The sequence below is a fragment of the Fukomys damarensis genome, unplaced genomic scaffold (genome assembly GCF_012274545.1).
Source record: "Fukomys damarensis isolate Sample0158 unplaced genomic scaffold, DMR_v1.0_HiC HiC_scaffold_3, whole genome shotgun sequence".
In the NCBI taxonomy this organism is placed as follows: domain Eukaryota; kingdom Metazoa; phylum Chordata; class Mammalia; order Rodentia; family Bathyergidae; genus Fukomys; species Fukomys damarensis.
This window is the reverse complement of record NW_022900915.1, coordinates 48,175,115-48,184,640: the sequence shown is the minus strand read 5'-3', so window position 1 is coordinate 48,184,640 and position 9,526 is coordinate 48,175,115. Positions and strand designations below refer to the sequence as shown.

At 58.4% G+C, this 9,526-nt stretch overlaps 2 protein-coding genes across 8 annotated transcripts in view; both read right to left on the bottom strand.

The window, feature by feature from the left end:
* Gjc2 (gap junction protein gamma 2) overlaps positions 1-2,950 on the bottom strand; it is a 5,328-nt gene extending 2,378 nt beyond the window's left edge. Inside the window, exons 1-2 of the mRNA XM_033766054.1 lie at positions 1,519-2,950; positions 753-873 (exon numbers count right to left, since the gene is read on the bottom strand). The gene's annotated coding sequence lies outside the window, so the exon portion shown is untranslated. The remainder of the gene's footprint in view (positions 1-752; positions 874-1,518) is intronic.
* Positions 2,951-3,816: 866 nt separating this feature from the next.
* Guk1 (guanylate kinase 1) lies at positions 3,817-9,520 on the bottom strand. Of its 7 annotated transcripts, none has more exons than XM_010612026.3 (8): positions 7,138-9,343; positions 5,795-5,908; positions 5,618-5,659; positions 5,126-5,222; positions 4,687-4,825; positions 4,532-4,616; positions 4,248-4,333; positions 3,817-4,125 (listed from the first exon to the last, which is right to left on the bottom strand). In XM_010612026.3, the coding sequence occupies exons 2-8, from the start codon at positions 5,904-5,906 to the stop codon at positions 4,090-4,092; spliced, it is 597 nt and encodes a 198-aa protein (XP_010610328.1). In that variant the 5' UTR covers positions 5,907-5,908; positions 7,138-9,343; the 3' UTR covers positions 3,817-4,089. The 7 variants fall into 7 exon arrangements, with proteins under 7 accessions (XP_010610328.1, XP_010610330.1, XP_010610329.1 ...); XM_010612028.3 differs by having other exon boundaries at positions 5,795-5,916; positions 7,217-9,343; XM_010612027.2 differs by having other exon boundaries at positions 7,308-9,343.
* Between the last annotated feature and the right edge of the window lie 6 nt (positions 9,521-9,526).

The following is a 9,526-nucleotide window of genomic DNA, read 5'->3' as shown; positions in this document are numbered from 1 at the left end:
CTCACCCTGATTCCCATTCCCACCCGCAACCCGCCACCACTGCCTAGAGCCCATCTTCCTGGCCTAGTCCCACTCTGGAAACCCTGGACTGTCCCAGCAGGGACAGGACAGTCATGTCCTAGAAGAGCCAAGCCCAGCAGGCCTGTGCCTAACAGGAGGCCTCTGAACCTCCCTGGTGCTCATCCAGCCTCATTCACCCTAGGGCCAGTACCTGCTCCTGGTTAGCTTTGGGGCAGAAGCCCCCAAGCCACGTGTCGTGTCTCCCCTCCCTTGGACAGGCCTGGGAAGCAGCGGCAGTGACAGCAGATGTGGGACCAACAGCCAGAGCCACAGGCCCTGGCTTTATGCTTCTGGGGCCTCGCCCCATCAGAGGAAGACAGGGCAGCCCAGGTTCCTGAGGAAGTGGCCCCACTTCCTCACATCACTGAGGCTCTTTTGAGGCCACAGGCAGACATGAACTCTCCTGTGCATACATCTGCACAGATGTACACCCACATGTGTGCTTGCAGGCACACTTATACACACTTGCATGCATTAACAGACACGTGTGAATTCACAGATGCACTCATGCATGCCAACGCACACCGTGTGCATATACACTCACAGGCACTCAGGTGCACACCATATGCACATGCATGTAAGACACATCCAAACACACACATGGTGTAAGACACGTGGCCTTACATGTGACTGCCTGTACACATGCATACATATGTGCACACATAAACACCATTTACACCTGATGCACACACCTTCACAGACTGGTGCTCCCCAGCCCTCAGGAGTCACTCCATCCTTCTGTCTCCAGCAGACCCACCTCCTCTAGGGAGGACCTGGCTTGTGGGGTTTTCAGATTCTGTGGGGTAAGCACTCCTGTGTGGATGATTATCATGAAGCATGGAGTTAAGTAATGTGTGCAGCCCAAGCTGACTTTCCTGAGGGAGTCTTACACTGGCACTCATGTGCAGTCAATCACAGCTTCTAGAGCTGTGGTGCTGGAGCTCAGGGTCATGCCTGGAGGACTCCCAAATCCACAGCGGGGCCCAGCTCTCTCCCCCACAGTATGTAGGCACTTGGCAGACCCCTCAAGCTCTGAATGTCAGACCTGAATGCCTCCCCAAAGCAGCCTCCCCACCCTGGGCAGCTCAGTCCACAGGACTCTGCCTATACCACACTCAGGTCATGAGCAAACCATGCATGCAACCACTATGCCCTGCATGGTGGGCCCTGCCGCCTGGTCCTCCCACTGAGTCTGGATCCACACAGACTCCCACACATCAGGCTGCCCTCCCAGCCCTGTTCCCTGCCTTGCCTCTGCACACAGCATGTCTGTTCACATGCAAACATGCACACAAATGTGCTGGGCCCCATGAGTCTGCCCCTCGAGCTGCTCCCCACTGGGTTGGGCTAACTCCCACTGCTGCCCTGTCCCTTTAGATGGTAGCTGTTCCAGGGCCAATGGGTCACGAGGGAGACACCGGGTTGAACTCATCCAGCTTCACAGAGATGAACACTTACCCAGATAACGTATGCAGGTATGAGGAGACCTGTGGGTTCCCTGGACAGGTCTGATGTCAGAGCTCCACCCCCAGGCCCACCCACGCATGGTAACACAATTGGAGACAGGACACACTCCCAGGGGATATGGCAGAGACAAAGAGCCGAACAGGAGCGCTCCCTCCGTAGGTTACAGGTTAAGGGCTGGATGTCAGGTCCTAACCCAGGGATCAGTGAATGGGGAGCCCTGTGAATGAACGGCTAGGCTGTCTGGGTAGTGGGGTGATCAGCCATCCTGGCCTTCAGGGGTGGTGACAGGGCTCTTGTCCCTGAAAGGCTCTGCTCACCCTGGGCTTGAGCAAGGACCTCCACCTGCCACCCAGCAGTTCCCAGCCCAGTCTACCCGCCTGGGGCCAGCAGGGGACCAGAAGGCTCAGCTCGCCACATTAGGCCAGACCCCACTTGGGGCTGGGGCTGGGGCCTGGCCCTGGCAGTGATGCATGGCCCCCACCCCAGGGGGACAGCAAATCAGTAAGGCCACAGCTGTCTCCCAGGACTCTAGGCCTCTTCCCTTGACCACTCACCTCTACCAAATACCTTCTGACTGCCCAACACGACCTCAGGCCTGGGGACCTCAGGCCATGCCTAAGGCCACTTCCCCCACCCATTTCCCAGCTAAGCTTACTACACTACACCCAACACAGACGTCCATTCCAGCCTCCCTCATCTCAGCCTCCTCCAGGCCTCCGTGACCATCCTCCACATCCCTCTGGTAGGATCCTGGGAACTACAGGATCAGGGTAAAGGCCAGTCCCACTCTCCTGCCCCTCACATACCTCCCTGTCACACCTGGGCAGCTGGCAGGACACAGTGCTAGCACCCAAGCGTGGGGAAGTGGCCAAGGAACTCAGCACCAGGGCCCCTGCACACGGCTCAGGTGGGGCACAGGACCCTCACCTTGGGTGCTCTCCCTTCCAGGGCTTCTGGGGGACAGGGCTAGAGGAGAGGGAAGCTGTGGCAGGAAGCCAGGCCACTAGGGAGGGTGCCTTGCTGACTCTGGTGGTATCCCTGCTCCCCTTCTGTTCCCTGTGGCCCCCCCAAACTTTGACCATGCCCCTACCACTAGGCTTTGGGAGCACACTAGCCACATAGTTACTCTAGTAACACTGGACAGGCCACCTCTGCCCACCCACTCACCTGCTCAGCATGGGCTTGCAGCCACAGCACCCTGGGAAAGGGCTGGCAGGCTGCACTAATCACTCCGGCCCCAGCTGCTGGGGACACACTGGAGGTCCCTGCTGACCAGCCAGGACATCTCACCCACCCAGAGGCCAAGTCCCATCCCTGCCCATGATGCCCTCCAAAACTTGGTAGGAACACCGTTCATGTCTTCTCCCTGGAGCAGGTCAACGACCCCTACAGCTTCCCTGGGTGAGGCTTGGGGTCCCACAAAGCCCCTACCTTCTCCAGGCCAGGAAATGCAGTCTTAGGAGCCCTCCTCCCACCTACAGGCTAGACTCTGCTGGTCCTGGCTCTCCCCGAGGATGTATGGTGAGGGCCAGGGCCAGCTCTCACCACCAAGCACAATGGGGGGTGGGGTGGAGGATGGGCCTTCAAGGGCTCCATTGTTCCCCCCTTGGCCTCAGGGTCTGAATCCCCGATTGTCCTGTGGGGGTGGGGCAGCAAGGAGTGGAAGCCAGCCCAGGTTGCCCCTCACCTGCCAGCTTGCCCCCTTGGGATGGCAGAAGATGCCTCAGTCTCCTGGCTATTTCCACCTGGATGCCCACCTCCTCACAATACGTGGGTCCTGAACATGGCACCCAACATCCCTGGGAGAGAGGTGACAGCAAAGGTAACCACAGGCGCTACTTACTGAGGTCTGTGTGCCTCTCAGGTTAGGATGGAGAGACAGCCCTCTAGGGAAGCCCCAAGTCCGCTGAACCCTAGGGATCCAGAATCTCCAGAGACCAGGTTGTATGCCCCTGTACCAGCCCCAGCAAGGGTATAAGGCTCCTCCTGGGGCCTCAGGGCCAAGTGAGTCTTGTTCAAAGACCAGAGCCTGTGGCCCCCTGGCAGGTCCCAAGGCTAATCCTAGCCTCCAACTGCACCCTCTACCATCTGAGGCCTCCAACAGCTCAGGAGCGATGAGGTGGCCCTGGGGTCCCCTCAGCTGCCTGGGTCCCATGAGGTGAGCTAAGGAGCAGCCATGGACAGCAACAAGGATGGAGACCCAGGGGGTGCACAGCACAGACACCCAGGGCTCCAGCAGAGCACTATGTCCCCTGCCCAAATGAGGACCAAACCCCAACCTCAGGGATGTGACAGTGTAAACCAAAATCACTTTATTTAAAAGTCAGCCCACTCCAGTGGAAGAAGTGGGAACAGGAAAAGCCCAGGGAGGAAGGCAGGGCACCTGAGGGTTCTTGGAGAATGGTGAGTGAGGACGGTGCCTGTACCCGCTGAGGGGCAGATTTTTGTGTGGCCATCTTGGGGGCAGCTTTGCCCATCCTGTGATGGCTGTTGCAGGACCTACAAGGTACCTAGCCAGACCTCCCCCTGGAGCCATCAGGCTGGGAACATGAATACAGGTCCTCAGGCCTGGCCTGGCCCCTGCACTTTCTTGATTTCCTGCCAAGGAGAAACACAGTGGATCAGTGACACAGGCCAAAGGAGGGCTGGGTGCCCACTTCCCGCGCAAGCCAGGCATACAGCAGGTGCCCCACAGAACAGAGGAAGGCCAGGGCACCTACCTCGGACAGCGCCTGCTTCAGCTGTGCGTAGGCCTCATCCAGGTTGTTGTTGATGATCACCAGGTCAAACAGGCCAGGCTCCTTGCCTACCGGGATGGTCAGGGTATAAGGAAATGGCTTCCAGTTGTGACTGCCCTGTTCATCAGGGCTTCAGGTCATGTGCCTCCCATCTGTGTAAAACCCAGGCCTGGGGCCTTGGCTGCCCCACCAAGCAGGAGCACCAAACCTCCTCTCCCCACCCCAACCCCACCCCAGCTGGGACCCAGAGAGGCATGGACACTCACTGCTGTCCATGTCTACCCGGGCGGCGGCCAGCCGCTTCGCCAGGCTCTCCTCTGTCTCAGTGTTGCGCTGCCGCAGCCGCTGCTCCTAAAAAGCACCCTGGGGTCAGTGTCTTCCAGGCATCTGTCTGCCCACTGGCCCACACCCCTGCACCCACCAGCACGGCCAGCGAGGGTGGCTGCACAGAGATGTAGATGGGGTGCAGGTCAGTCTTCTTGATGCTGCGCACGCCCTGCAGGTCCACATCCAGCACACAGATGCGGTTCATGGCTTGTACCGCCCGCACGGCTGCCTTGCTGGGGACCAGGTGGCCAGGATGTGGGTGAGCTGCCCCTGGCTTCCAGCACTGGCAGGGTGGGCCCTCCAGGCACCCGATATGCATAGCCCTGAGCTACCATAACCACAACTAGCTGCTCATCCTGCCAGGGCAGCTAAGGACACAGCTGGGATGTGTGCAGGCCTGCTTGCTCCCCAAAGCTGCCCACCAACCCGCATCTGGAGCACAGCCAGTTCCAGGTGCCAACAGGCTGGGTGGGCAGATGGGTGACAGGCAAGATAGGGCAGGGGTTACCCCAGGCTAGCCAAGCACAGCCCACCTCGTCCCGTACAAGTTCCCCGAGAACTCAGCATGCTCAATGAAGTCTCCAGCCGCAATGTCACGCTGCATCACCTCCCTGGTCACAAAGTAGTAATCTGGGGAGGAAGAGGCTGTCTAGATGGCATCTTGGGCTGGCCAGCAACTGTCCTCGCCCCTGCATCTACTGTCCTTTCTCCACCCACAGCTGCTCACATGAGGACTGGGAACCACCTGCTCCATGGGGAGAGGTGGGACCACCAGGTTCCACAGGGTAGGCCTCCTAGGCATGGCAGCCCTGTTCACCTGGGAGGTACCGCTGGGCACAGGGCTACATGCCCATCCACATACCAATAGCACCCAGCAGGGACCCCTGGCCCTCAGTCCTGTGGCCCCAGTTCCTCTCACACAAACCCAGGCACCTGCAATACCACAATGCACAGGACCCAACTGCGCCCACCACTGAGGGCCCTGGCCTCTCTGGACAAGGGGACACTGCTATTGCGCAGCTCACCTCTGCCGTTCTCCTCGCCAGGACGTGGGTCCCGTGTGGTGTCTAGAAGAGATGTGTCACTGCTGAGGGGGCCGCAGAGCCCTCCAGCCCCACTCTGGTCCCTGGGCAGGCTGCCCTAGCCCACAAGATATGCACTGTCTGGGGCTCTGGGCCCGGCCCATGTCCCACAGCACTCACGGGACACGCTGAAACCAAAGATGCTGCCATGCTCCTGGAGAAGCCGCTTCAACAGGGTGCTCTTGCCGGCACCCGAAGGGCCACTCAGCACCACAGGCCTGGGTCCCGCCATGCCTGGAGATGTGATGTGACATGAACAGGGTAAGGCACCTTCCCCAGGGCCTTGCAGTGTATGCCCACAGCATAGCACTGGACTCTGCAGAGACGCAAGGGTTCCCCCCAGAGCCCTGACTGGAACCACAGAAGTATCCACCTTCCTCCCTGGGACCCACCCCACAGGTCCTGGACACTGGCTCATTCCAGAACCTGCTGTTGGACTGGGACCCCATCTTCGGTGATGTTTGTGCCTGGGCAGAATAGCTGGCTGGAAGGAAGCTGGGCAGCCCTTCAAGCCCCTCAAGGGGCAGTGAAGATGGAGCAGGTGGTGGGGCAGCAGCCAGCCCTGGGCCAGATTGGCCCCATCCAGGACCTGAACTTCCTCCACTGGAGAGGACCCAGTTCTAGCATTGACACCACCTACCCTCTCCCGGCCCCTAGCCCCTGTACCCATCTTCCTCCAGTGTAGTCCCAAAGGGACTCTGCCCCCATCTGGGGGACAGGACAGCACCCACCCATTCAGTGGGGTAAGGCATCCAGTCAGCCCAGAGCTGGTCACAGTGGCAGCTCTGCATGGAGAGCTGGGGGTAATCCCTGCCAAGATTGTACCCGCCCTTCTGAGCCAAATCCTCTGGGGATGGAAAGTCAGCCCTGCCCATCCACTGTACAGGAAGGAGGCGGAAATTCATCCAGCCTTGAGATGTGTACCTGTTCCCATATGAGCCCAGGGAGAGCACCCTGGTGGGTGGGGAAGACGCTGAGGGCTGCCTGAGTGCAGGAGGGGCTGCATGGACCCACTAAGGCAGGGCTGACAGCCTCCCGTGGGGCTGTCTCAATAGGAAGGATACCCATGCAGGCAGGGAGACTGCTTCTTAATCCCCAATGTAGGCCATGAGATAATCTCAAAGAAGCACAGCCCCTGACTCTCAGGCACAGGTGCACATGGCACATGCACACCGCACACGTGCATGACCAGGTCTGACTCCAACTCCTTTCACCTTGCACAGCCTCCTGGTTTCCCGTGCATACAGCCCACCACCACCCCAACCACGCTTCCACTCTACCCCTCCACAGCCCTGGCCGTGCCTCCAATGGTTCCTTGCCCACCACACAAGCACACAGACCAAAAGCTATCCAAAGTACTGCACTGGGGGCTGCCCACTCCAGGTTCTCAGTATATCCAGCTTCTTGTCACCCGTGGTCTATGGTTCTCTCGAGAGTAACACAAGTCATGTGACAGGACTCACCTCAGTCTTTCTGGGCTCAGTGTTACCCAGTAAAGTATCTGCACAACCACCTTGCTGACCCTGCCCTAACTGCACTTATCTTTAGGGACTGATGCTTAGAGTTCTTCACAGCACTCTGCCAAGAAAGACCAGCTTGGTCCAAAATGGTGGCTCAAACACCTCCAACAGACCTCAGACTGCATGGCCTCATCTCAAAGCAGAATGCCATGTCCACCAGCATCACGATGGTGCACAATCACCAGGGTGGCAGCCAGGGAGGACCCTATAAAGGAAGAACACAGAGCACCTGGGTTCCTGGAAACTGCCATTCCTTCCCCAAAACCTCTGAACATACTCCAACGCCTACTGCTCTCTGTCCATAACTCCCAGCACATGGCTGGCAGGTTGGTCTCTGTGTACAAGGGTACTGCTTGTCTGTTCTTCAGCCACTGAAAAGTCTGTGCAGTTGGCACTCAACCTGGGTTTTCTCATTGGCTTCATGAACCTGAATGAGCAAAAAATCCTACTCTGGCGGCCTCTCCTTCATAAGAAGTGGCAGCAGTTTACGGTAATAAGGGCACAGTGTTCTAGCAGGCAACTGCTGCAACCTGCTTAAACTGCTGAGAACAGACACCGAGTATCACTGCAGTGGGAAGAACCACAGTGATGGATGAACTATGACACAATGGAGGCCAGAGAAGAGTGAAGCAATGACCCCATGACCTCAGTGCTGGACCAGCAAGATCAGATAGGAAAATGCCACCCCCAGGCGGAAGGGTGAGCCCTTACCCTGCTCCTGCTCCAACTGCGGGGAGCAGGCGTTCAGAGGAGCCCATTCTCCTTCCCAACTCTTTCACAATGGGGACCCTGACCACATAACTCCAGGACAGGATGCCTGCCCCCGTCTCGCCACAGGTAATGACAGTGGTTGGAGAATGGATGAGCTTGTGCAGGTATACATGCAGTACTGGTGAGCCACTTGCCATAGGCTGCTGTACTGTCCCTGCCCAACCTCCCCTGCCTCTCAGGGCCAGCGCCCCCTCCTGTCCTCCCTAGAGCTGCAGGTGGAGGACACCAGCTCATTCCTGCAGTTGCACCATGCACATGCTATGCATGTTGAGTGCTAGCCTGCTTTCACACAAGCCACACCCTGAAGGCCTCAGGCAGTCAGGGAGCTGGTGTGGAGCTTGGGGAAGGGGACAAGGCAATCACTCAGCTACCTCCCACAAGGACACACTGGACTCAATGGGGATGCTGCCCTGAGCTTCATAGCCCTGGGCAGGACAAATTCCCAGAGCCTGACCTTGGACCAGCACCCACCCCACAGAAGTGAGCCCAGGGTGGGGAGGTGGTGAAAGGCATTCGGGATTCTGCTTTTAGCCCCAAATCTTAGCTGTCCAGCCGGAATCCAAAGACCCTACAACTGTAAGGTAGGATCAAGAAGCCATTTCCACAAGAGACTGAGGACAGCCATCTCCCAAAGTGTCCCCAGTCTGGGCTCGTCATTACCTCCACCCACCTTCCAAGAAATTCCCTAAGAGGAAGTACCCCTTCAGAAGACAGTTTTCAACTAGGGAAATGTGGGTGTGACCGTTGGGGCCTTCAGAAGCAGCGGCAAAACGGAACAGGTTGAGTCCTGCATGCGTCCTCGATGACAACCCTCAGACAAGAGCAGGGACCAAGGGCACAGTGGGAAAACCAGGGCACACTAGGGTGGGCCAGCTGCGGTCTCATGCAGAGGAGGAACTGAGTTCCAGAACAGATAGGGTCAGAGAAGAACCCAGGGGGGCACTGAGGCCCAAACACAGACAAGGCCTTGCACGTGAGGGTCATAAGGATGCTGCGCTGAAGGCAAGGGACCTTCCTCCTACATCCGGGCCCACCTTCTCTCTCTCCCTTTCCTTCCTCCTGCCCGGGGTCACTCTCCTCCCATCCTGCCCGCTATTTCCTCCAATCATCTCAAACGTGTTTCCTGGTTATTCTCCCTGTGCCAAAACAGATGAAAGTCTGGGTGTGGCTGGAGGGAAATGAACTGAATTCCAGTTCACAACTCCAGGAAACTGCTGCCTTCTTTTCCAAGCCACAGTCCTGGGCCAACGTGACCCCGGAATATCCGGAACTCAAGGCAAAGCCGGTGCTGCCCGGTGTGGCTCCACCAGCGTGGGACAGGCCTGTGTACGCGGACAGGAAGAAGAGGACGAAGAGTTCAGGGCCGGGAAATCCGTGGGCGGAAGATCCCATCCTAACCCACCCTACTTGGAAGCTGAGAAAATAAGTTCCCCTGAGTCCCGAAGGGCAGGTCATGGTCTACGGCGCGCCTGCTCCCGCTCCGCCGACACCACGTCCAGGAGCAGCAAGTGTGCTCACTGCGGCCGCTAGGCCTCGCCGCCCGCTGGCGGAACGTGCGCCA